Source organism: Oncorhynchus masou, chromosome 29 (genome assembly GCF_036934945.1).
Source record: "Oncorhynchus masou masou isolate Uvic2021 chromosome 29, UVic_Omas_1.1, whole genome shotgun sequence".
Classification (NCBI taxonomy): Eukaryota; Metazoa; Chordata; class Actinopteri; order Salmoniformes; family Salmonidae; genus Oncorhynchus; species Oncorhynchus masou.
The window spans coordinates 27,176,995-27,204,693 of record NC_088240.1 but is presented as its reverse complement, the minus strand read 5'-3'; the positions used below and the strand labels follow the sequence as shown (position 1 = coordinate 27,204,693).

Below are 27,699 nucleotides of genomic sequence, written 5' to 3'. Positions count from 1 at the left end.
ACACTTAACAACTTCCATGATCCTTTAATAGTTACTGAATTTCCTTTAGACTTCAGTTTTGCTCCTCAGTCCATGCAGCTTGGTTGGAGAGTGAGGCAGCGTCAGCGCTCCTTTCTCTTCTCCCATCTTCAAACCCTTCTCCTAGATACGGAATAGTGTGGTGTGTTTGTTCTTTGCTGTTCCTGAACCACTCATGTTTCTTTGTGAAGAAGCACAACACTCTATACTGAAAAGCGGTCTATATCTTTAAACTCAGGCCTACAGATGCAAATTTGCTTGGCATTGAATCAGAAGAGGATGCTAATCTGATAATGAGTTTAGTATCAGTACTGATTAGCTGCTATAATGCTGTAATGGCCAGGTGTAACAAACCTGGGCTACATCCCAAATTGTGCACTATTCCCTATTTAGTGCACTACTTTTGACCAGGGTGTATAGGCGGCCATTGGGAATACAACCATGGACTCTCTAAAAAATAACATTTGACATGAAGTGTTTGAATTGATTCCTAAAGACTGTTTTTGCTGTTGATAACAGATTATACTATTTCCTTCCTCCCTCTGTCACCGTATCCTCCCTCTCTTTATCCCCTCAATCCCCTTCTCTCTTCTCTCTCTCTCTCTCTCTCAATTCAATTCAATTCAAGGGCTTTATTGGCATTGGAAACATGTGTTAACATTGCCAAAGCAAGTGAGGTAGATAATATATAAAGTGAAATAAACAATAAAAATGAACAGTAGACATCACACATACAGAAGTTTCAAAACAATAAAGACATTACAAATGTCATATTATATATATATATATATATATATATATATATATATATATATATATATATATATATATATATACAGTGTTTTAACAATGTACAAATGGTAAAGGACACAAGATAAAATAAATAAGCATAGATATGGGTTGTATTTACAATGATGCGTGGTCTTCACTGGTTGCCCTTTTCTCGTGGCAACAGGTCACAAATCTTGCTGCTTTGATGGCACACTGTGGAATTTCACCCAGTAGATATGGGAGTTTTTCAAAATTGGATTTGTTTTCGAATTCTTTGTGGATCTGTGTAATCTGAGGGAAATATGTCTCTCTAATATGGTCATACATTGGGCAGGAGGTTAGGAAGTGCAGCTCAGTTTCCACCTCATTTTGTGGGCAGTGAGCACATAGCCTGTCTTCTCTCTCTCTATTTCTTTCTTTCTTTCTCCCTATCTCTTCCTCCCTCTCTATCTCTGTCTCTATCTTCCTCTTTCTCTCTCTCTGCCTCCTCCATACCCCTCATGTTTGCACTAATCACTTAACCAGTCTTTCTCTGTTGCCAGACCTTGCTGTTCTCTGTCTGTGTTGACGCTTTAACCCCCATTAATGCACAGACTAGGTGTTAGCCAATAGGGCAACCTGGAGGGAACGAGAGAAGAAAATAATGAAAAGACAAGAAAAATAATGAAGTGTATCTGGGTTCAAGCGCTATGGCACCACAACGCCACCATCAGGACAAAGTGTGTGTGTGCGTGTGTGCGTGCGTGCGTTGACGTGTACGTGCCTTCTAGCGTGTGTGTGTGCATCAGCGTATTTGTGTTTGTGTGTATCCACTCAACAGCTATATGTAATTGGCTTGGATATGTGGATTCCATTTCTTACCATGATTTGCATATGAGCATTTGTTATGAGCAAAGCAGGGAGCAAAAGTGCACCATTAAATATGTACAAGTTGACAAACAGTTGCAATGGGTAGACTTTCTACACAACATATTTATCTTCTCAATGGTCTCGAAGGGAGTAAGAACACCTACTGGGCATCTTGCTCTGTTTTACCTTTGACTCAAAATTAAATAAATTATTATTGATATTAATGGTGTTTTTATCTCATATATTATCTGATCTCACCTTAATTGTCCATTTAAGATTGACATAAACCATTTGTCAGGAGCAGAAAATGATGTGTTTGCCTGACCTCAGGATAAACAAGTTGAGCCTAACCTGCCTCTTCTGATTCCCAGGTCAAACTTAGTGTCAATACCACATCCTCCACTCTCCCCTTCAGTCTGGCAAATTACATTCTCCTTCCTCACCCAAGGTCAGCACCTCCCCCTTCCTCCCCCCTGCCCTCCCTGTCTCTGATCATCATCTATATTTCATTGACCTCCTTGGAAGGTGTTGGCTCGGCACACACACACACTCCATCTCTCATAGACACAGACCTGTGTGTGTGAAATGCCAGTGGGATTGGCTGTGGTGTGAATACTGATGGTGTTGATGGTGACTTGGCTAGTTAGAGAACCGTCCAATCCCAGTCTGGATTATTCCATCACACTGCCAGACCTTCTGTATAATTCAAATGGCAGCCATTTATTTTTCCAGCTAAATGGAAGGAGTGCAGTCTCATCCCTTTCACTAGGCTCACATCCCAAATGGCACCATATTCCCTATTTAGTGCACTACTTTGACCAGAGCCCTATTTGCCATTTGAGATGCAGTCTATGTTGTTTAGATGAGATGGAAGAGCTCTGCCAGCCTAGGTCTCTCTCCTCTCCTCCCCTAGTGTATGTGTGGCGGCTCTATCGTTTCTAGTGGTGGTTCTCTTCTTGTGTGGCTGGAGGAGAAGGGTAGAATTGCTGTACGAAGCTAAAAATGAGTCTACTTAGCTTTAACTTGGATGCATTTTACTGTCCATTGTCAATGGAATTATATGAGCTTAAACTGCAATATCGAGACATGGTACACACTTTGCAAAAAATATAGCTATATTGTACAATGTATAAGGTTGAAAAGATAAAGATATGAAATAGATTTAACACGGGAAACTGAGCGTAAGCAACAAGAAAAGGTTGTTGTTGGTCTTCTAGGCAGAGTTGAAAGAAAAAGCCATATGTCAGACTGGCCAATAAAAAGAAACAAAATTAAGATGGGCAAAAGAACACAGACACCGGACAGAGGAACTCTGCCTAGAAGGCCAGCATCCGGAGTCACCTCTTCACTGTTGAGGCTGGTGTTTTGCGGTTACTATTTAATGAAGCTGCCAGTTGAGGACTTGTGAGACGTCTGTTTCTCAAACTAGACACTCTCATGTACTTGTCCTCTTGCTCAGTTGTGCACCGGGGTCTCCCACTCCTCTTTCTATTCTGGTTAGGGCCAGTTTGCTCTGTTCTGTGAAGGAAGTAGTACACAGCGTTGTATGAGATCTTCAGTTTCTTGGCAATTTCTTGCATGGAATAGCCTCCTTTTCTCAGAACAAGAATAGACTGCCGAGTTTCAGAAGAAAGTTCTTTGTTTCTGGTCACTTTGAGCCTGTAATCAGACCAACAAATGCTGAGACTCCATATACTCAACTAGTCTAAAGAAGGCCAGTTTTATTGATTCTTTAATCAGGACATCAGGTTTCAGCTGTGCTAACATATTTGCAAAATGGTTTTCTAATGATCAATTAGCCTTTTAAAATGATCAACTTGGATTAGTAACACAACATGCCATTGGAACACAGGAGTGATGGTTGCTGATAATGGGACTCTGTACGCCTATGTAGATATTCCAGAAATGTGTAGTTTCCAGCTACAATAGTCATTTACAACATTAACAATGTCTACACTGTATTTCTGATCAATTTGATGTTATTTTAATGGCCAAAAACATTTGCTTTTCTATCACAAACAAGGAAATGTCTAAGTGACCTCAAACTTTTGTACGATAGTGTACATAAGGACAAATGCACACACATGCAGGCATGCCCGCACAAGTCTGTCCTCATGTGGACTTCATACACTGTGACTGCTAGACATCTAGACAGCAGAACAGAGTGGAATTTGACCATGATGCAATTTTCTTCCTTGAAAAGTCTTTGATTTATGTATTGTCCTTTTCACTGAAGACTTGGTACCAAAGCATCAAACAGCAGGTCTGAATACAAAGCATCTTTTCCGTAGTTCATGGGGTTCTCATGTTTGACTCTGGAGCTCTTAAGTCAGAACAGATGTAACTGTCTAATGGTAACTTTCCTTTTTAAGTCATGGGCTGCTGCCCTTAATAATTATGCTGTCTGACCAGTCATATGGCTCTGGTCAAAAGTAGTGTACTATATAGTGTATACGTACATGGGTAACAGGGAATCAAAGTAGTGCGCTACATAGGGAATAGTGTTATTTGTCATAGGACTGATGGCAGTGGCTGAAATGACACTATCTGTTCTATTAAATCAAATCAAATCAAATTGTATTTGTCACATACACATGGTTAGCAGATGTTAATGCGAGTGTAGCGAAATGCTTGTGCTTCCAGTTCTGACAATGCAGTAATAACCAACAAGTAATCTAACTAACAATTCCAAAACTAATATCTTATACACAGTGTAAGGGGATAAAGAATATGTACATAAAGATATTAATGAGTGATGGTGCAGAGCAGCATAGGCAAGATACAGTAGATGGCATCGAGTACAGTATATACATATGAGATGAGTATGTAAACAAAGTGGCATAGTTAAAGTGGCTAGTGATACATGTATTACATAAGGATGCAGTAGATGATAGAGTACAGTATATACGTATACATATGAGATGAATAATGTAGGGTATGTAAACATTATATTAGGTAGCATTGTTTAAAGTGGCTAGTGATATATTTTACATCCTTTCCTATCAATTCCCATTATTGAAGTGGCTGGAGTTGAGTCAGTGTGTTGGCAGCAGCCACTCAATGTTAGTGGTTGCTGTATAACAGTCTGATGGCCCTGAGATAGAAGCTGTTTTTCAGTCTCTCGGTCCCAGCTTTGATGCACCTGTACTGACCTCGCCTTCTGGATGATAGCGGGGTGAACAGGCAGTGGCTCGGGTGGGTGTTGTCCTTAATGATCTTTATGGCCTTCCTGTAACATCGGGTGGTGTAGGTGTCCTGGAGGGCAGGTAGTTTGCCCCCGGTGATACGTTGTGCAGACCTCACTACCCTCTGGAGAGCCTTACGGTTGTGGGCGGAGCAGTTGCCGTACCAGGCGGTGATACAGCCCGCCAGGATGCTCTCGATTGTGCATCTGTAGAAGTTTGTGAGTGTTTTTGGTGACAAGCCGAATTTCTTCAGTCTCCTGAGGTTGAAGAGGCGCTGCTGCGCCTTCTTCACGATGCTGTCTGTGTGAGTGGACCAATTTAGTTTGTCTGTGATGTGTATGCCGAGGAACTTAAAACTTACTACCCTCTCCACTACTGTTCCATCGATGTGGATAGGGGGGTGTTCCATCTGCTGTTTCCTGAAGTCCACAATCATCTCCTTAGTTTTGTTGACGTTGAGTGTGAGGTTATTGTCCTGACACCACACTCCGAGGGCCCTCACCTCCTCCCTGTAGGCCATCTCGTCGTTGTTGGTAATCAAGCCTACCACTGTTGTGTCGTCCGCAAACTTGATGATTGAGTTGGAGGCGTGCGTTGCCACGCAGTTGTGGGTGAACAGGGAGTACAGGAGAGGGCTCAGAACGCACCCTTGTGGGGCCCCAGTGTTGAGGATCAGCGGGGTGGAGATGTTGTTGCCTACCCTCACCACCTGGGGGCGGCCCGTCAGGAAGTCCAGTACCCAGTTGCACAGGGCGGGGTCGAGACCCAGGATCTCGAGCTTGATGACGAGCTTGGAGGGTACTATGGTGTTAAATGCCGAGCTGTAGTCGATGAACAGCATTCTCACATAGGTATTCCTCTTGTCCAGATGGGTTAGGGCAGTGTGCAGTGTGGTTGAGATTGCGTCGTCTGTGGACCTATTTGGGCGGTAAGCAAATTGGAGTGGGTCTAGGGTGTCAGGTAGGGTGGAGGTGATATGGTCCTTGACTAGTCTCTCAAAGCACTTCATGATGACGGAAGTGAGTGCTACGGGGCGGTAGTCGTTTAGCTCAGTTACCTTAGCTTTCTTGGGAACAGGAACAATGGTGGCCCTCTTGAAGCATGTGGGAACAGCAGACTGGTATAGGGATTGATTGAATATGTCCGTAAACACACCAGCCAGCTGGTCTGCGCATGCTCTGAGGGCGTGGCTGGGGATGCCGTCTGGGCCTGCAGCCTTGCGAGGGTTAACACGGTGAAATGTTTTACTCACCTCGGCTGCAGTGATGGAGAGACCGCATGTTTCCGTTGCAGGCCGTGTCAGTGGCACTGTACTGTCCTCAAAGCGGGCAAAAAAGTTATTTAGTCTGCCTGGGAGCAAGACATCCTGGTCCATGACTGGGCTGGATTTCTTCTTGTAGTCCGTGATTGACTGTAGACCCTGCCACATACCTCTTGTGTCTGAGCCGTTGAATTGAAATTCTACTTTGTCTCTATACTGACGCTTAGCTTGTTTGATAGCCTTACGGAGGGAATAGCTGCACTGTTTGTATTCAGTCATGTTACCAGTCACCTTGCTCTGATTAAAAGCAGTGGTTCGCGCTTTCAGTTTCACGCGAATGCTGCCATCAATCCACGGTTTCTGGTTAGGGAATGTTTTAATCGTTGCTATGGGAACGACATCTTCAACGCACGTTCTAATGAACTCGCACACCGAATCAGCGTATCCGTCAATGTTGTTGCCTGACGCAATACGAAACAGATCAGATTAGCCTTGTTAAAATCCCCAGCAACAATGAATGCAGTCTCAGGATGTGTGGATTCCAGTTTGCAAAGAGTTAAATAGAGTTCGTTCAGAGCCATCGATGTGTCTGCTTGGGGGGGAATATATACGGCTGTGATTATAATCGAAGAGAATTCTCTTGGTAGATCATGCGGTCTACATTTGATTGTGAGGAATTCTAAATCAGGTGAACAGAAGGATTTGAGTTCCTGTATGTTTCTGTGATCACACCACGTCTCGTTAGCCATAAGGCATACGCCCCCACCACTCTTCTTACCAGAAAGGTGTTTGTTTCTGTCGGCGCGATGTGTGGAGAATCCCGCTGGCTGCACCGCATCCAAGAGCGTCTCTCCAGTGAGCCATGTTTCCGTGAAGCAAAGAACGTTACAGTCTCTGATGTCCCTCTGGAATGCTACCCTTGCTCGGATTTCATCAACCTTGTTGTCAAGAGACTGGACATTGGCGAGAAGAATGCTAGGAAGTGGGGCACGATGTGCCCGTCTCCGTAGTCTGACCAGAAGACCGCCTCGTTTCCCTCTTTTACGAAGTCGTTTTTTTCGGTCGCCAGCTGGGATCCATTCCGTTGTTCTGGTTGAAAGGCAGAACACAGGATCCGCTTCGCGAAAGTCATATTCTTGGTCGTACTGATGGTGAGTTGACGCTGATCTTATATTCAGTAGTTCTTCTCGACTGTATGTAATGAAACCTAAGATGACCTGGGGTACTAATGTAAGAAATAACACGTAAAAAAACAAAAAACTGCATAGTTTCCTAGGAACGCGAAGCGAGGCGGCCATCTCTGTCGGCGTCATAGGATCAAGTGTCTAAATGGCCATTGTGTGCATTGATTTCTCATACCTTTGAAGTAGACACGAAGGATAAATATTATGTGGATGAGAAGCATTATCAAGCCTGCTGTAATCAGTGATCATTGATCTCCTGCCTAGCTTCCACAAGTAATCTATTTTAAATACACTCTCAGCTGCCTGCACCACACACCCACCGAGCTCTCTGTTCTCTGTCCTCTCCCTTTGTAATGGTATTGGCAGGCGTCGAGAGAGAGAGAGAATGATGTTGTTAATGTAGAATGGTAGTCTACCATCAAATATAGCATTGTATAACAAAGAGAGGGACTCACTTTATTATAGATTATTCATTTGTTCTGTAAGTGTTTGGTATTAAAGGGTTGTGCGTGTGTATGAAATAAAGTAAGGAAGTGTCAGTGTGTTGTGAAATGGATTCTTAGAGCACACTGCCAGCCTAGGTATCTCTCCTCACGTCTCCTCTTCTCTCCTCACCTCTTCTCTTCTCTCCTTTTCTGTCCTCACCTCTCCTCTTATCTCCTTACTTCTCTTCTCCTCTCCTCACCTCTCCTCTCCTCTCCTCACCTCTACTCACCTCTTCTCACCTCTCCCCTTCTCTCCTCACCTCCCCTCTCCTCCCTTCATCTCTCCTCACCTCTCCTTTTATCTTCTCTCCTTTTCTCACCTCACCTCACTTCTCCTCTTCTCTTCTCGCCTACCCTATTTCCTCTTCTCTCATCACCTCTCCTATCCCCTTTTCACATCTCTCCTCACCTCTGCTCTTCTCTCCTCACCTCTCCTAACCTCTTCTCACCTCTCCTTTCCTATTCTCTCCTCTTCTCACCTCTTCTCTCATCTCCTCACCACTTCTCCCTTCACCTCTCCTATCCCATTCTCTCCTTACCTCTCATCTCTTCACCTTCCCCTTCAAGCCTCCCCTCCCCTCACCTCTCCTCACCTCTCCTCTTCTCTCCTCACCTCTCATCTTCTCTCCTCACATCTCCTCTTCTCTCCTCACATCTCCTCTTCTCTCCTCACATCTCCTCTTCTCTCCTCACATATCCTCTTCTCTCATCACATATCCTCTTCTCTCCTCTCTTCTCTCCTCACCTCTTCTCTCCTCACCTCTCTTCTCCTCACCTCTCCTCACCTCTCTTCTCCTCACCTCTCCTCTTCTCTCCTCACATATCTTCTTCTCTCCTGTCCTCTCCTCTCTTCTCCTCACCTCTCCTCTTCTCTCCTCACATATCCTCTTCTCTCCTCTCCTCTTCTCTCCTCACCTCTCTTCTCCTTACCTCTCCTCACCTCTCTTCTCCTCACCTCTCTTCTCCTCACCTCTCCTCTTCTCTCCTCACATCTCCTCTTCTCTCCTCACATATCCTCTTCTCTCCTCACATATCCGCTTCTCTCCTCTTCTCTCCTCACCTCTCCTCTCCTCACCTCCCTTCTCCTCACCTCTCCTCTTCTCTCCTCACATATCTTCTTCTCTCCTGTCCTCTCCTCTCTTCTCCTCACCTCTCCTCTTCTCTCCTCACATATCCTCTTCTCTCCTCTCCTCTTCTCTCCTCACCTCTCTTCTCCTTACCTCTCCTCTTCTCTCCTCACATATCTTCTTCTCTCCTGTCCTCTCCTCTCTTCTCCTCACCTCTCCTCTTCTCTCCTGTCCTCTCCTCTCTTCTCCTCACCTCTCCTCTTCTCTCCTCTCTTCTCCTCACCTCTTCTCTCAACTCCTTTAATCTCCACAACCTCTTCTCCTTACCTCTCCTCTTCTCTCCTCACCTCTCTTCTCCTTACCTCTTCTCCCCACCTCTTCTCTCCTCCCCTCTCCTATACCCTTCTCAACTCTCCTCACCTCTCCTCACTTCTCCTCACCTCTCCTCTCCTCCCCTCTCCTATCCCCTTCTTAACTCTCCTCTCCTCTCCTTTTCTCACCTCTCCTCACCTAGTATATGTATGTGTTTATCACAACCCAGCATTAACCACAAACCCCCACACACACACATACACGCAGTCTTGTGTTCCTGTTCTTTGTTCCCACCTACCGTGTCCAGCTCATTGAGCAGCAATCAGATAAAGCGACCAGGTGGGGGAAAACAAGCTAAGTGTCTGCACGTCCTCCACCGCTCAGCTTGGTCCCTCACTTCCAATCCTAAACACTTCACTCCCCATCTCCATCCCCACACACACACAAACACACACACACACTATCATTGTGCTAGGTAATTAACATTCAAGCGTTGGCAAGCCATCCATTTTCCTTCCACTGCTTAATTGTCTTGAAAATTGAGGAGATTACTGAGAGAGAGAGCGATTTATGTACAAATAAGATTCTGTCAGGGCCCATCAGCACGACTCACGCACACCGGCTGACTGCCACTGAACACACACACAATCACACACAGTTAGTCAGTGACACACACACACACACACACAAACACACACAGTTTGTCAGTCACAGCCACACACCTACTCCCCCCGCTTACCACACTCAGAACCTCTTCCGTTCTTCCTCTCTTCCTCTCTTCCTCCCATCCTCTCTTCCTCCCATCCTCTCTTCCTCCCATCCTCTCTTCCTCTCTTCCTCCCATCGTCTCTTCTTCTCTTCCTCTCTTCCTCTTTTCCTCCCATCCTCTCTTCGTCTCTCCCTCTCTTCCTCTCCTCCTCCCATCCTCTCTTCCTCCCCTCCCATCCTCTCTTCCTCCCATCCTCTTTTCCTCTTTTCTTCTCTTCCTCCCATCCTCTCTTCCTCCCATCCTCTCTTCCTCCCATCCTCGTTTCCTTTCTTCCTCCCATCCTCTCTTCCTTTCTCCCTCCCATCCTCTCTTCCTCCCATCCTCTTCCTCTCTTCCTCCCATCCTCTCTTCCTTTCTTGCTCCCATCCTCTCTTCCTCTCTTCCTCCCATCCTCTCTTCCTTTCTTCCTCCCATCCTCTCTTCCTTTCTTCCTCCCTTCCTCTCTTTCTCCCATCCACTCTTCCTCTCTTCCTCTCTATCCTCTCTTCCTTTCTTCCTCTCATCCTCTCTTCCTCTCTTCCTCCCATCCTCTCTTCCTCTCTTCCTCCCATCCTCTCTTCCTTTCTTCCTCCCATCCTCTTTTCTTCCTCCCATCCTCTTTTCCTCTTTTCTTCTCTTCCTCCCATCCTCTTCCTCTCTTCCTCCCATCCCCTCTTCCTCCCATCCTCTTCCTCTCTTCCTCCCATCTTCTCTTCCTCTCTTCCTCCCATCCTCTCTTCCTCTCTTCCTCTCTTCCTCCCATCCTCTTTTCCTCTTTTCTTCTCTTCCTCCCATCCTCTTCCTCCCATCCTCTTCCTCTCTTCCTCCCATCCTCTCTTCCTCCTCCAAAGAGCACACAGAGAGTGAAGCAGTGTCTATATTTCGGATGGTTGTCTGTCTGTGTCAGAACATATCCATTCCCTCTTCATTCCCACCTCTGTGTTCAGCCTTCCAAATCCACAGGTAATTCACTTTTAATGGACAATTATTGCTGAGCTATTCATCACACTGAAGCCAACCAGTGTTAAAGAGAGAGATCGAGAGAGAGTGAGAGGGGCAGAGAGAGAGAGGGGGAAAGGGAGAGTCAGAGAAGGGTCTGTAGTGGATCGACAGCACATACGAACAGAGGAAAGACAATCTGACAGCATGCTTTTCTTTCAGATGGCTGGGATGACTGGGTTCAAAGAAGGTTAGGATATAGCAGGGATTATCATGTGTGTGCGTGCATGCGTACTTGCTTGCGTGCGTACCTATGTACGTGCATGTGTACGTGTGTACGTGTGTGATCAAGCCTGTTTGAACCCGAACATTGTAGCACAGCAGACACATCCCCCTAAATGTGGCCTATCACTTCATTTCAATTTGGCGGAGAACATCAACACTAGTTTTGGCCCGCTGTCTTCCTTTCCACACTGCTCTTCCTTGTCTCCTCTCTCTCTTGTTTTGTTTTCTCTCTCTTTCTCTCTCGTTCTTTCTCTCTCTTTCTTTCTCTTTCTCTCTCTGTCTCCTTCTCTCTATTTTCGCACAGCTCTCATTCCCCTTTCCCTGTTGTGCCTGCTTGGTATGGAAGCCCTGTCTGCACCTCCTCTTCAATACCCCTCTCCCCGCTCCCCTGCTTAGAGAGAGAGAGGGATGGTGAGAGAAAGAAAAGAAAGAGGGTGAAAAAGAGAGGGGCGTGAGGGAGACAGCAGGGTGTGTTTTCTTCTTTCTCCCGCCCAAATGAGCCCGGTGTGGTGACAGCCTTACCACTGGAATCTCACCTCTTATACCACCTCCACGCTCCTTCTCCTCCTTCTCCTCCTCCCCCTCCTCAGCCCCCAATCTACCCATTCCAACCTAAATCCAATTTGTTATGGTTTCAAATAAGGTCTGTTCTCTGTTTGCTCACTGTTTGGCCCCAACGTGCTTTCTCTTACTCTGAGACCAACTTAAATAGGTGAATTTGCTTTTCTTATTCTTCAGAGGCTGGGGCAATCTTGTAGCGATATACAATGGGGACTACAGTTGTATAGCGCAGGTGATATTTGTTCAGACACTGCTGTTACTTTGGCATTGAATGCCCTTCCATTGATATGTGTGTGCATTTTGCTCTGCCATCAGATGCAGGACACTCACTTTGTGTGAGCTGCTCAAGTTCTTGAGTAGCTTTTTTGTTCTTCTCTACTTTGAACTTCAGTCTACAATACTTTTTTAGGTTAAACACTGCAGCTCACATACAGCTTTATTGGAAGGTGTTGCTTGGTGCAGGGACTCCTGACCTCAAGTGTCGTAAGGAAATAGAAGAAGCGCTATTGTACAACAGTAGCAGTGTTGCCATGTATAGGGTCTCTGCTACACACTCCCTCCATACACACGTTAATCAATTACCCCTTTTGTTCGCTCTTCCACAAAATCAATTTCAGGAGTTGTATCACACAGATAGGTGCTTCTGAAGAAAGACTCTATGCCGGGCCTTATCGCTGCAAACTATCTATTCATTAAAGGGTGGTGACTCAAGTTGTTATTTTTTAATTGTTTAGTAAAAAAGTATGACACTTTTTTGAAATGGATTCTCCTTCTGAAGAGTCAAATCAATTATGATAGTTGATTAAAGTTTTGCATAGCTGATGATATTGGTGATATAGTTTTGTGCCCAAAAGATTAGTGATGGGTCGTTCGCGAACGAGTCGGCTCTAAGAGGTGAACGTTGGGAGCCGGCTCGCATATCAGAAGAGCCGAATCTATTTACAAAAATATATGAATAATCCAAAGATTTAAATGAATAGAATTAACTAATTGAAAGAACGAAAAAATAAATAAAATAATATAGGCCTAAATGCTCAATTGCTCGCACATTCGTTCTGACTGTCGGCTCAGACTAACAGCCTCACCTGTTGTTCCTGTCAACCAATGAACCAAAGATGCATGAGGGAGGGCTGAGCCAACTCACTCACAGTCACACACTTAGCAGCTGAGGAGAGAGAGGAAGGACAGCTGTGAAAACAACATCTGGAAAATGAGTCGGAAGCACAGTAGCATTTGGATGCATTTTAATAATGTAGACAATGTTAGAGCACAGTGTAGAATTTGCCAAAACAAAATCTCATATAAAGCCGGTTCTACACACAACCTACACCGGCATGTGCCAACTGTGCACCCAACTGTAGAGCAAGCTGTAGCGGAGCTTCGAGAAACTAGCAGGCCTGCTAGTGATAGTGGTGGAGCCAGCACCTCCACACGTGGAGATGTATCCACTCATTCAAGTAGGCCTACTCCGCAACCCACAGCAACACATTCTTCTATGGACCAGTTTATGCCAAAGGCTATGTCTGTAGCAAAACAAGGTCAAATTGATATTGAATTGGCTAAAATGATTTCCACCGATTTCCAGCCATTTTCGATTGTAGAGGACAGAGGTTTTAGAAATTATAGCAATAGACTAAATCCAATGTACACAATTCCAAGCAGGAAAACACTTTCAAAATCACTTATTCCACAACTGTATGAGAGCACACAGGCTTCAGTGTGGGAAAGAGTCCAAAAAGCTACTGCAGTTTGCCTTACCACTGACTGCTGGACATCAAGGGTAACCACTTGTTATATGTTGGTTACATGTCACATCATTGAAGATTTTTCGATGTCTAGCTGTTGTCATGATGTTGGCCTGGGGGTAGGTTTATGACAGTCATAAATACCTCCTCCCCCCTTTTTCCTCTCTCTACCCTACTGATGTTACATTTGCAAACACCTTGGTTAACATAGAGATTCTGGAATCATCAGAAGGTGGGGGGGAAATGAACTATATTCTGGTAATCCGACCAATTGAACATATGCGGTGGTACTTAATGAATATGATGTCAGTTCGGTTGTCATCTGAGACATTCTCATCAATGGTAAGATGACATAAACTCCAACATCAGCGTGAGCTTTGGTTGCGAGTGGTTTGAACTTTGAACTCTTATTCACTACGGAAGTGATACCTCCTAGCCGTTGAGTTAGCAACAGCAGTGGCAAACGAGGGTTAGGAAGGAACAGACAGAGTATCCCGTCTATCACACAACGACGTTACTACAACGTTTCCAATTGACCACCAGAGACATTCTTTAAAGGACAAAGGACTCGGTTGGGCAACACGGCCTTCCATCTACCACCAACCCACCGAAGCGCAGCTCTGAGTAAATATTTATTGCATTTTCCTTTTCCAAATGGGCGGTAATTTAGAATGCATAAGATCTTGTATTTACGATAGCACAGCTTCGCCCATTAATCCAGTATTATTTACAGTTGAAGTCAGAAGTTTACATACACCTTAGCCAAGTACATTTAAACTCAGTTTTTCACAGTTCCTGACATCCTAGTAGAAATTTCCTGTCTTAGGTCAGTTAGGATCACCACTTAATTTTAATGTGAAATGTCAGAATAATAGTAGAGATAATTATTTATTTCAGCTTTTATTTCTTTCATCACATTCCCAGTGGGTCAGAAGTTTACATACACTCAATTAGTATTTGGTGGCATTGCCTTTAAATAGTTTAACTTTGGTCAAACGCTTCGGGTAGCTTTCCACAAGCTTACCACAATGAGTTGGATGTATTTTGGCCCATTCCTCCTGACAGAGGTGGTGTAATTGAGTCAGGTATATAAGCCTCCTTGCTTACACACACTTTTTCAGTTCTGCCCACAAATTTTCTATGGGATGGAGGTCAGGGCTTTGTGATGGTAACCTCAATACCTTGACTTTGTTGTCCTTAAGCTATTTTACTACTACTTGGAAGTATCCTTGGGGTCATTGTCCATTTGGAAGACCCATTTGCGACCAAGCTTTAACTTCCTGACTGATGTCTTGAGATGTTGTGTTAATATATACACATCATTTCCATACCTCATGATGCCATCTATTTTGTGAAGTGCACCAGTCCCTCCTGCAGTAAAGCACCCCCACAACATGATGTTGCCCTCCCCCATTGCCTCACGGTTGGGATGGTTTTCTTCGGCTTGCAAGCCTCCACCTTTTTACTCCAAACATAACAATGGTCATTATAGCCAAACAGTTCTATTTTTGTTTCATCAGACCAGAGGACATTTCTCCAAGAATTACCATTCCCCATGTGCAGTTGCAAACCGTAGTCTGGCTTTTTTATGGCGGTTTTGGAGCAGTGGCTTCTTCCTTGCTGAGCGGCCTTTCAGGTTATGTCAATATGGGACTTGTTTTACTGTCGATATAGATACTTTTGTTCCTGTTTCCTCCAGCATCTTCACAAGGTCCTTTGCTGTTGTTCTGGGATTGATTTGCACTTTTTGCACCAAAGTACGTTCATCTTTAGGAGACAGAACGTGTCTTCTTCCTGATCGGTATTATGGCTGCGTGGTTCCATGGTGTTTATACTTGTGTACTATTGTTTGTACAGATGAATGTGGTACCTTCAGGATGAACCAGACTTGTGGAGGTCTACAATTTTTTTCTGAGGTCTTGGCTGATTTCTTTTGATTTCCCATGATGTCAAACAAAGAGGCACTGAGTTTGAAGGTAGGCCTTGAAATACATCCACAGGTACGCCTCCAATTGGCTCAAATTATGTCAATTAGCCTATCAGAAGCTTCTAAAGCCATAACATAATTTTCCGGAATTTTCAGAATTTTCCAAGGCACAATCAACTTAGTGTATGTGAACTTCTGACCCACTGGAATTGTGATACAGTGAATTATAAGTGAAATAATCTGTCTGTAAACAATTGTTGGAAAAATTACTTGTGTCATACACAAAGTAGATGTCCTGACCGACTTGCCAAAACTATAGTTTGTTAACAAGAAATTTGTGGATTGGTTGAAAAACGAGTTATAATGACTCCAACCTAAGTGTATGTAAACTTCTGACTTCAACTGTATGAGCAGTAGATGAGAATGTAGTATCAGTTGACAAAACATGAACCAGAACTAATGTTACTAATCTCTCTCTTAAGGGTCTGCAGCGAATCACAGCCATCCGCCATAGAGAAGCAAATGTAACCCCAGGACATGTGACAGAGTTGATGGACACCCTATGTTCATTAATGGACAGAAAGTTCTACAGAATGGAATATAATCACGTGCCGTCAGCAACCTCTGCACTTGACCCCAGGTTTAAGAAGTTAGCCTTCAGTGATGCCAGAGCGATTGATGAGGCTCTTCAAAGAATAACCTCAGCAGCAGGGAGGAACAGACCCAGATGTCATTTGGCTCAAGCACCAGGGCAACAGGAAGAAGACGGATCAGATGGAGCAGAAGCACCAGCAGTAGTGCCACAAACATCTGCTGTTTGGATGCTTTTTGACGAGAGAGCAACTGGGGATGCAGCACGAAGGAATCCCTCAGCAGATGCCATAATGGAGGTCCGATCCTATTTGGAGAAGCCCCTCTTCCAAAGATCTGCAGATCCTCTGAGCTGGTGGAAGAACAAGGCCTCTGTCTCCCGATGGCTTACTAAAGTCATGACAGGGAGACTGCATAGTGGCCACATCCGTTCCCTCTGAGAGGGTCTTCTCAATAATGGGACAAATAATTACTAAGAGAATAAACCACATCAGCCCCTCGAAAGTGAGGCAGCTTGTGTTTCTGAATGCAAATCTCATAAAAGCAAAATATGGTCAGCATTGGTGTGTTCTGCTGGTTATAACATGGCAATAAAGAAGAGAGAGAAAAGAGGGACCAGTTTAATGTTGTTTTTTTTGATATGGTGCAATATTCTATTATTATGTTGTTCAGATTGTATTTGTTTTCAATTGTTACATTTATATGCACTTTGTTCATATACATTAAAAAGTTATACTTTAAATGCAAATGTTTAATAGCATTCTTTTTCATAACAAACCAATGCATTTTTAAATACATAGTGGTTAAGGTAGAGTATGAGTTCATTGAATAATTTTATTAGAATTGTTTTAACACTAATCATAGTCAAACTATCGCAAACTGTTTGACTTGAAAAAATACAAAACATATTTTTTTTAAATAGCCGTTTGGTAGCCAAAAGAGCCGGCTCACTGAAAAGAGCCAGGAATGCCCATAACTACAAAAAGAGATGCGATGTTGTAGTTCATGATGATGATGATCATGATGATGATACCAGCCATGAAGATGATGGTGGTAATGATGATGAAGATGATGATGTTGTTGCTGCTGCTGATAATGATATGGATAATGGCGATATTGATGACAATGTTTCTTCACTGTTCAGTAACAGTGTTTGTTGGTATGTTTCTTGCAGGGTATGATGTATCTGGAAGAACGGAGACTGGTGCACAGGGACTTGGCTGCCCGTAACGTGCTGGTCAAGTCCCCCAACCACATCAAGATCACTGACTTTGGTCTGGCTCGGTTGCTGGACGTCAATGAAAAGGAGTACAACGCTGACGGGGGCAAGGTAAACATGGCCCGGAAATACTTTGAGAAAAAGAGAATCTATGTCTGCCTACTGTTTTGCTGCTCCTCGGTCTGTTCTCTGTCCCTGTATTCTTCTAGATGTGTGTATCCTCTATACCGTAGTGCAGGGATGAGTAACTTTGATGGGGGTGGTGGCCACAAGAAATGTGAACTCCATGAAAATAGCTTTTTGAGAACGTTTGAGAGAGTAAAAGATCACACCCCGAAAGCATGCAAACATCTCACCATTATCAATAAACAGGGGAGGCTAGCATGTCTGGTTTTCTGGAGGTCAAGCCTAGTTCTGGACTAAAAATTTAATGGCGACTCTAATGAGCATGGTCTTTAGTTCAGAAATTGTATTGCTGAGAATATTCCTGCTGTTGCAAACTGCCTCAAATTAAGATCCTTCATCTATAATCAGCCCACGATGTCCAATTCTGGCCATACATATTTCTTAATGATGTATTTTTCTCTTGTGACATTTCCTGTTTTACCAGTGCCAACGATCCATTTAGAGGAAGAGCAAACTGTTATACAGCAGTGTTCCGATCCAAATGAGTCTGAAAAGGGACTAAAAGTCACCCAATATGTGTTTACGTGATCCATTTGGCATCAACTTAACCTTCACTAAACTGTTTGTGTGCCATTTGCTAATATCCTGTAAGTATTACGTCAATAAGGCAGTTATTGTGGATATTTACCATTCCTTTATATTGGGCACAAAATAATCTGAAACACAATCAAAACTAACTGAAAATGCATCCAACAAGATTGTAGAATCACAAGCTTGATGTAGTCATTGCGTGCTAGGAATATGCAACCAAATACAACAGTTTTGATTACTTTAAATAAAAATGTTTAGGGGTGTCAATCATTTTTACCGCTACCTTTTTGAGGAAATAAAAATAGTACTTGTTAAACAACATTTATTTCTCTGAGCAACTGTATTAGTATAAAATTAAATCATTTCCCAATTCTTGTGAGCACACAATATTTTTTAATTATTTATTTTATATAGTCATTATTGCTCATCTTTATCAAGCGTGTCAATATTTTCAGAACCCACTGTATCTGTCTTCATAACTACAGATGCCAATCAAGTGGATGGCCTTGGAGTGTATCCACTACAGGAAGTTTACACACCAGAGTGATGTCTGGAGCTACGGTAAGACTGGACACTCACATCAATCAATGTGTCTTAATTCTGTCTTTTTTATCCGGTAATGTGAATGCTCTGGTGAAATCTTACAAATTGTATCTATTATATTCTATTATAACTTTACACCTCTTCTCAGGGGTGACCATTTGGGAATTGATGACATTTGGGGGGAAGCCCTATGATGGCATCCCGACCCGGGACATCCCAGACCTGCTGGAGAAGGGAGAGCGTCTTCCCCAACCTCCCATCTGCACCATAGATGTATACATGGTCATGGTCAAATGTAAGATACCCTGTATAACTTCTTTCTCTCTCTCTCTCTCTCTCTCTCTCTCTCTCTTCTCTCTCACACGCACACATTCCCACATGACCGTGCTGCTCTGATCCCAGCAGTATAGGGTAGGGTCCCAGACAGCACTATGCCCCCATGTCCAGCACACACCCTGTCCATGCAGAGAGCACTACCCTGGTGTTTCCTGGCTGTACTGTGCCGCTTCTCTGGCCTCTCTCTCCTCTGGCTGTGGCCCCTCCCTCACACATTGGGCCTCGGGTGTCACTGACTGACCAACAGCCTCTGTCACCCTCCTCCATGATCCTGTACCCAATGCCCCTGCTCATTAAATCAGACTGCAAGGACAGGATTAGGGGAGGTCACCATGTCTCTCTCTCTCTTCCTCTCCTTTACTCTTTCAATCTGGTAGAGTAGCACAGAGGACACACAAGTGATTACTTTGGTGCGGTATTGGTTGCGTGTCTGTGGAACTTGGCAGACTAACACACTAACATGGCTGTGCAGGTGATAGGTTTTGAGAAAAGGACATTTGATAATCAGAAAATGTAACTTTTTTAAAAATCAACCATATAATTAAAATCTAACACAAAAGTATGGCAAGATCTGTAACCTACATACGGAAGCCCAGCTTAACCAGCACACTGGGACATCCTCCTTCAGTATACCTTATCCATGGCTCTATATCTAAAGCTCTCCCTGTGTCTTTTCCAGGTTGGATGATAGATGCAGACAGCAGGCCGAAGTTCAAGGAGCTAGCTGCAGAGTTCTGTAGGATGGCCCGGGACCCTCAGCGTTATCTGGTCATCCAGGTGAGTTACCTTACCGTACCTTACCTTCCCCTCGAACACCCCTCCTTATCCTGGGGAGTAGAGTGAATGACCAGGACAGTTTGTGTCGTCATCTGGGATTCAAATGCACATCTTGTTGATATATGTTTTGCAAACCAAAATAAATGACATTCTAAGTGTATGAGGAGTAATTGGTCTCTCTCTCTCTCCCTCCCCCTCCAGGGTGATGACCGTATGAAGCTGCCCAGCCCCAACGACAGTAAGTTCTTCCAGAGCCTGCTGGATGAGGAGGAGCTGGAGGATCTGATGGATGCTGAGGAGTACCTGGTTCCTCATGCCTTTAATATCCCACCGCTGGCGTACACACCCAGGACACGTGTTGACTCCAACAGGGTAAGGCTCTCCTCTCCCCTCTTCTTCTCCCCTCTTCTTCTCTCTTCTCCCCTCTTCTCCTCTCCCCACGTCTCTCCTCTCCCCTCTTCTTCTCCCCTCTTCTTCTCTCTTCTCCCCTCTTCTCCTCCCCTCTTCTTCTCTCTTCTCCCCTCTTCTCCTCTCCTCTCCCCACGTCTCTCCTCTCCCCTCTTCTCTCTCCTCTCCTCCTCTCTTATCTTATCTCTGCTGGCCTACCCACACATCAACTCTAACAGGGTGAATCCCTGTACACAGAATGCCCCTCTCAGAGGGCATTCTATTATTTTTTATTATATTCTATCTTATTCTATTGTATTCTATTCTATTATTTTCTATTCTATCCTACTCTATTCAACATGCTAGTTTTTCCCCTAACCTCTTCTTTCCCTAGAAGCCTGGCTACAAAGTGCTCTCTGATATTTAAATACCAGTCTTATTCAACCGTAGACAAAGGGCACACTGAGCTATACATTTTGAAATGATTTGAACTTTTCACAGAACTCCATAATTTATCCCGGATCCCCTTCATGATAAACTCCATTAAATTATATCTTAAAAGCATTTATTCTAATGTATGTCTGTTTCAATATATTGTGTTTTATTTCCCATGTGGGTTTCACTCATCTGTGGCACTGAAATTCACTTCTCAGGTTGTAACTGCAGTGTAAATTATCACAACATACAGTACATACATAGGCAGATTTGGCAAGAAAAAGTATGTGAACCCTTTGAAATTACCTGGATTTCTGCATAAATTGGTCATCAAATTCTGATCTTCATCTACATCTCAACAATAGACAAAAATAGTGTGCTTAAAATATTAACACTCAAATTATTGTATTTGTATTGTCTATATTGAATACATAATTTAAACATTCACAGTGTAGGTTGGAAAAAGTATGTGAACCCCTAGGTTAATGACTTCGCCAAAAGCTAATTGGAGTCAGGAGTCAGCTAACCTGGAGTCCAATCGATGAGACGAGATTGGAGATGTTGTTTAGAGCTGCCATGCTGAGTTGGCTATTCACAAGAAGCATTGCCTGATGTGAACCATGCCTCAAACAAAAGAGATCTCAGAAGATAAATGGAGAAAGTTCTGCATTGTTGCTACTCTCCCTAGGAGTGGCTGTCCTGTAAAGATGACTGCTAGAGCACAGCGCAGAATGCTCAATGAGTTAAGAAGAATCCTAGAGTGTCAGCTAAAGACTTACAGAAATCTCTGGAACATGCTAACATCTCTGTTGACGAGTCTACGATACGTAAAACACTAAACAAGAATTGTGTTCATGGGAGGACACCGCAGAAGAAGCCACTGCTGTCCAAAAAAACATTGCTGAAGTTTGCAAAAGTGCACCTGGATGTTGTTCCATGTTCCACAGCAAAACAAATGAAACTACAGTTGAGTTGTTTGGAAGGAACACACAACACAACATCAAAACCTCATCCCAACTGTAAAGTATGGTGGAGGGAGCATCATGGTTTGGTGCTGCTCTGCTGCTTGACGGAAAAATGTATTCCCAAGTTTATCAAGACATTTGCAGGAGAATGTTAGGCTATCTGTCCACCAATTGAAGCTCAACAGAAGTTGGATGATACAACAGGACAACGACCCAAAACAAAGAAGTAAATCAACAACAGAAGAAAATAGGCCTTCTGGAGCGGCCCAGTCGAGAGTCTTGACCTCAACCCGATTGAGATGCTGTGGCATGATGTCAAGAGAGCAGTTCACACCAGACATCCCAAGAATATTGCTGAACTGTAACAATTTTGTAAAGAGGAATGGTCCAAAATTCCTTCTGACCATTGTGCAGGTCTGATCCGCAACTACAGAAAACATTTGGTTCAGGTTATTGCTGCCAAGGGAGGGTCAACCAGTTATTAAATCCAAGGGTTCACATACTATTTCCACCCTGCACTGTGAATGTTTACACAGTGTGTTCATTAAGACATGAAAACGTATAATTGTTTGTGTTGTTAGTTTATGTAGACTGTCTATTGTTGTGACCTAGATGAAGATCAGATCAAACTTTATGACCAATTTATGCAGAAATCCAGGTATTTCCAAAGGGTTCACATCATTTTTCTTGCCATTGTATGCTCTAGGGCTACTTAAAACCAAGAGCTACAGTATTTAGTGTGTTGATATGGGGGATAGAAAAGATGAGGAAGGAGGAGATGATGTGAGGAGTTGTCAAAGGAGGAGTAGTTATTGGCTGCAGGGTACACAGCGTGAGTTCTGGTGTCTGTTCTCGTGAGACGAGGAAGAAAGGAAAATTAGAGGAGGTGATGAGAGGAGGAGGAGGAGGAAATAATATGTACATGTACATGTATGATCTTATATGTAAATTACAGATAACCATATTCAGAAAGTATTCAGACCCCTTCCCTTTTTCCACATTTTGTTACGTTACAGCCTTGTTCTAAAATGTATATATTTTTAAATGTTCCTCATCAAACTACACACAATACCCTACACTGACAATTAGCAGTATTCAGACCTTTGCTATGAGACTCGCAAATTAAGCTCAGGTGCATCCTGTTTCCATTGATCATCCTTGAGATGTTTCTACAGATTGATTGGAGTCCGCCCGTGGTAAATACAATTGATTGACATACAGACATACGCCTGTTTATATAAGGTCCCACAGTTGACAGTGAGTGTCAGAGCAAAATCCAAGCCATGGGGTCGAAGGAATTCTCTGTCGAGCGCCGAGACATGATTGTGTCGAGGCACAGATCTGGGGAAGGGTACTAAAAAAATGTCTGCAGCATTGAAAGTCCCCAAGAACACAGTGGCTTCCATCATTCTTAAATGTAAGAAGTTTGGAACCACCAAGACTCTTCCTAGAGCTGGCCGCCCAGCCAAACTGATCAATCGGGGGAGAAGGGCTTTGGTCAGGGAGGTGACCAAGAACGTCATGGCCACTCTGAAAGAGCTCCAGTGTTCCTATGTGGAGATGGAGGAAACCATAGGACAAGGAAGGACAACCATCTCTGCATGCACTCCACCAATCAGGCTTTTATGGTAAAGTGGCCAGACAGAAGCCACTCCTCAGTAAAAGGTACATGACATCAAGCTTGGAGTTTGCCAAAAGGCACATACAGGACTCAGACCATGAGAAACAAGAGTATCTGGTCTGATGAAACCAAGGTTGAAATCTTTGGCCTGAATGCCAAGCATCACATCTGGAGGAAACCAGGCACCATCCCTACGGTGAAGCATGGTGGTGGCAGCATCATGCTGTGGGGATGTTTTTCAGCTGCAGGGACTCGGAAACTAGCCAGGATTGAGGGAAAGATGAACAGAGCAAAGTACAGAGAGATCCTTGAGGAAAACATGCTCCAGAGTGCTCATGACCTCAGACTGGGGCGAAGGTTCACCTTCCAAAAGGACAATGACCCTAAGCACACAGCCAAGACAATGCAGGAGGGGTTTCGGGACAAGTCTCTGAATGTCCTTGAGTGGCCCAGCCAGTGTCCAGACTTGAACCCTATCGAACATCTCTCCCGAAAATAGCTGTGCAGCGACACTCCCCATCCAACCTGACAACCTCTTGAGAGGATCTGCAGAGAAGAATGGGAGAAACTCCACAAATACATGTGTGCCAAGCTTGTAACGTCATACCCAAGAAGACTTGAGGCTGTAATCGCTACCAAAAGTGCTTCAACAAAGTACTGAGTAAAGGGTCTGAATACTTATGTATATATATATATATGTTTACATTTTATATGTATATATGTATGTAAAAAAAAATATTTACAGTACCAGTCAAAAGTTTGGACACACCTACTCATTCTAGGGTTTTTCTTTATTTTTTACTATTTTCTACATTGTAGGAAGTAGTGAATACATCAAAACTATGAAATAGCACATATTTAATCATGTAGTAATCGAAAAAGTGTTAAACAAATATATTTGAAATTCTTCAAAGTAGCCACCCTTTGCCTTGATGACAGCTTTGCACACTCTTGGCATTATCTCAACTAGCTTCACCTGGAATGGTTTTCCAACAGTCTAGAAGGAGATCCCACATGTGCTGAGTAAAAGTTGGCTGCTTTCCCTTCACTCTGCGGTCCAACTCGTGCCAAACCATCTCAATTGGGTTGAGGTCGGGTGATGGTGGAGGACAGGTCATCTGATGCAGCACTCCATCACTCTACTTCTTGATCAAATAGTTACATTTGGTCAAATTTGACAGCATGCTGTGGTAGCTAGTAAAATATATTACAAAATATATTTCATAAAATGTTGATATATGTTGGCATGTATTTTAATGAATGGAAAATGTTGCATTTGACCTGACAAAGTTCAGCACAAAATCATAATAGCATGCTGTGGTATACTTTGAAAAGTTTGAATGAATGACTCATAACTGACAACTTAAAGAGTGCTTTCAATAATCTTGTTTTTTTTGCTCAAATAACTTGGTCCATTGTTGAATTGTGGCATGGGAGTCACTGGAAGGTCGCATCTGAAACACAAAATATAATGTACAAATGACCTACAATTTATGTGCACTTAACATATGTATTTTGCCTTGGAATATCAAAGTTATCCTTACAATGCAGCTTCCTTCACCTGCAGTGTCCATTTTCAGACTCACAAGTTGACAGTTAACCTGTGTATAATGCAGAAACAGAGTCAGTGAAAACATTCCACACAAGATGAAGAATTAGGGGTTAGCGTTCATGAACATCAAATTGATACTTACAATGCAGATTCCTTCACCTCCAGGGTCCATTGCAGACTCACCTGTCGATAGATAATGCAGAGACAGAAACTCAGTGAAACAATTCCACACAAGATGAAGAATAAATAAATGGTTTAATGTTCATGAACACATTTTAACTTCATTGAGGACTAGTTAGCTAAGTGATACAAAATACTACTTACATTGGCAGGAGTCTGTCCATAGGCAGCTGAGGCTCCCAATTCAAGCTAGCCAATTCTATCAGACACCCGGGTCACTAAAGCTTGCTAAATTAGCAAGCAAGCAACACATTGATTGGCTAGCCAAGAACATTTAACAATAGCTTTGGCAATTAAAGTATTATACATACATGACATTAACTCCACTGAACTCTACTCAACTTTAATTTTCAAAACAATTTTTACCTTGGTAAATCACACTGCACATTGGTGGCAAGCTAAAAAAAAAGGAGCTAGCTAGCTAGGTAGGTAGCTAGCTATGTTAGTAATCTTGATTAAATCTCTTGCTTGCAGTTGAATAAATGATCTTCCTCTGTCACCCACCAGGTTAAAAACATATTTTAAACCAATGTTATGAATGTATAATCAAAGACAATGCCATTATCCACGAGAAAGCTTTTTGGTGGTGACAGTTGCTCTTTTCCTTCTCAAAATTGTAAGGGCTGCTCTGTCAGTTGGAGGCCTGGCTGGGGCTGTGGCTTGGGAACATTTCAAATTGTGATTGACAGCTCGGTAAAATATAGTTTAAAATATATTTACACATATGTTCTATGTTCATGTGTCTTTTTGAACTAATCACCTCATTTATTTGTACTATGCTTCATAAGTGGCAGGTAGGCTACATAGAGGAGAAGTGTTTAGGGTTGAGGGTACACAGCGTGAGAGAGAGAGTCTGTTTTCCTCAGTGAGTGCTGACTACACACATGCAGACCACCGCTGAGACTGAGAGATCAGGTGGGGAAGGAGGGTGATGGAGGGCAGAGACCACTCATCCACAGGAGGGGGAAGGATGGGGGGAGATTGACGGAAGAGAGGGTAGGAGAGAGAATGGGGGAGGAGGGACGAGAAAGTTCACAGAGGGGTCTCTCTTCTCCCTTAAACGAATACTCTTGAACACTCCCTTAAACCAAGTACCAACACACAGGAGTCTGTATTAAACTTATTTGTCCCTGTGTGTCTCTCTCTACGGAACCAGTTTGTGTACCAGGCGTTACCTATACCACTGCAGTGTTTGTATACTGTATATGAAAACCTCTCTCTTTTGTCTCCTCTCTCTCTCTTCTTGTGTCTCTCTCTACGGAACCAGTTTGTGTACTTGGCGTTACCTATACCACTGCGGTGTATACTGTATATGAAAACCTCTCTCTTTTGTCTCCTCTCTCTCTCTCTTCTTGTGTCTCTCTCTACGGAACCAGTTTGTGTACTTGGCGTTACCTATACCACAGCGGTGTTTCTATACTGTATATGAAAACCTCTCTCTTTTGTCTCCTCTCTCTCTCTCTTCTTGTGTCTCTCTCTACGGAACCAGTTTGTGTACCAGGCGTTAAATATACCACAGCGGTGTTTCTATACTGTATATGAAAACCTCTCTCTTCTGTCTCCTCTCTCTCTTCTTGTGTCTCTTTCTACAGAACCAGTTTTTGTACCAAGACCCTAGTTTCGGCATGGAAGACATGTTGGGTATCATGGGGACCATCCCACGGGTGCTGTCCCTGTCTGCAGTCCCAGGGTGCAGGCCCCCAGGGGACCAGTCTGTAGGGGGGCAAGGCGGCAGCGGCCAAGAGGATAAACGTTTCGAGGACCAGCGCTGTAACGGCACCCTGAGGAAACAGGCCTCACCCCGGCCCGCGGGACCTCCAGGACAAGGCGGAGCCCCAGGTGACACCTCTTTTAGCAGTTATTTTAACTTCCTTGATTCTTCCATATATTTTGTCTTGTTTGTTTGTGTTATTTTGCCTACGCAGATCGTTGCGTTGAGATTCCTCTGTAATGAAAAGCGCTATAGAAATTAATTGCATTATTGTTATTTAGCCTCAGGTCCAGGGGAGGACAGCAGTGGACAGCGCTACAGTGCAGACCCCACCATCATGCTGGTGGAGAGAGGAGCTAGAGGAGACACAGACCAGGATGGATACCTGACTGCCATGAGGGAGAAGGCCTCCTCAGGTACAACATATCTTCACTATTCAGTGTTTTCCTCAGGTAATGTCATGTACAACAGGAAGCACTTCTTAACTGTTTGTGATGTCTTGTCTGCTTTGAAAAAGCTTTTATCCATAGCAACACACTTTGGTTTTTGTTGTATTTTTGAACTTCTGGTTCGGAAACTTTGCATTAATTGTTCCAGTCAGAAAGAAGATAAAAGTTCAGAAAAGGGAAAATAGGTGAAAGACTCCTCTTCTGATCCTTTGAAATGATCCTTTGCCTCATCTGTTACCAGGGGGGTGTACTGTTCTGTAGTGTAGCTAGTGATGTCAGAACCAGGTTTCATCATCTCCTCCTCTTCCACAGCCTTTGATCCAGAGAGCTGTAAAGACGAAGGCCTAGAGCACAACACATCACACACACGTACACACTCACACACGCACATATGTACATGCACACGTACACTATCGTACACACACACATTCGCACACATAGAGGCATGTCAGAGGCTGAGGGCAGACTAGTGAAAAGATCAGTGGGATCAAAATATACCAAACCTTCTGTTCATCCTGAAAGCCTCTAACCTCTTTCTTTCTTTCTCTCTCTCTTTCTTTCTTTCTCTCCTTCCCCTCTGTCTCTCGTTCTTTCCCACCCTCTAACAGACTATCTCAACCCTGTGGAGGAGAACCCGTTCGTGACGCGCCGGAGGAACGGAGACACCCTGACCCTGGACAGCTGTAACCCCTACCAGGTGGACTTTTTAGGACTATTTGGACTATTACTTATGGACTATTTGCACCTAAATTTGTATTCAGTTTTCTACTGTTGTCGACATTGCCCCCCTTTTTTTCTACTTTGATGTGTTGAGTGTAGTGACCTCATGTTATTCCTAACAAGTCTAAGTCGTTGTTTTATGATATCTACTACCCAAAC

At 43.6% G+C, this 27,699-nt stretch overlaps 1 protein-coding gene across 2 annotated transcripts in view; it reads left to right on the top strand.

The window, feature by feature from the left end:
* The window catches only part of LOC135519282 (receptor tyrosine-protein kinase erbB-4-like), a 540,414-nt gene that overhangs the window by 504,024 nt on the left and 8,691 nt on the right, over positions 1-27,699 (top strand). For both annotated transcript variants that reach the window (XM_064944424.1, XM_064944423.1), the window contains exons 21-28: positions 17,103-17,258; positions 18,350-18,425; positions 18,556-18,702; positions 19,423-19,520; positions 19,722-19,892; positions 26,253-26,499; positions 26,653-26,787; positions 27,429-27,517. In XM_064944424.1, coding sequence (XP_064800496.1) covers positions 17,103-17,258; positions 18,350-18,425; positions 18,556-18,702; positions 19,423-19,520; positions 19,722-19,892; positions 26,253-26,499; positions 26,653-26,787; positions 27,429-27,517 — 1,119 coding nt within the window. The remainder of the gene's footprint in view (positions 1-17,102; positions 17,259-18,349; positions 18,426-18,555; positions 18,703-19,422; positions 19,521-19,721; positions 19,893-26,252; positions 26,500-26,652; positions 26,788-27,428; positions 27,518-27,699) is intronic.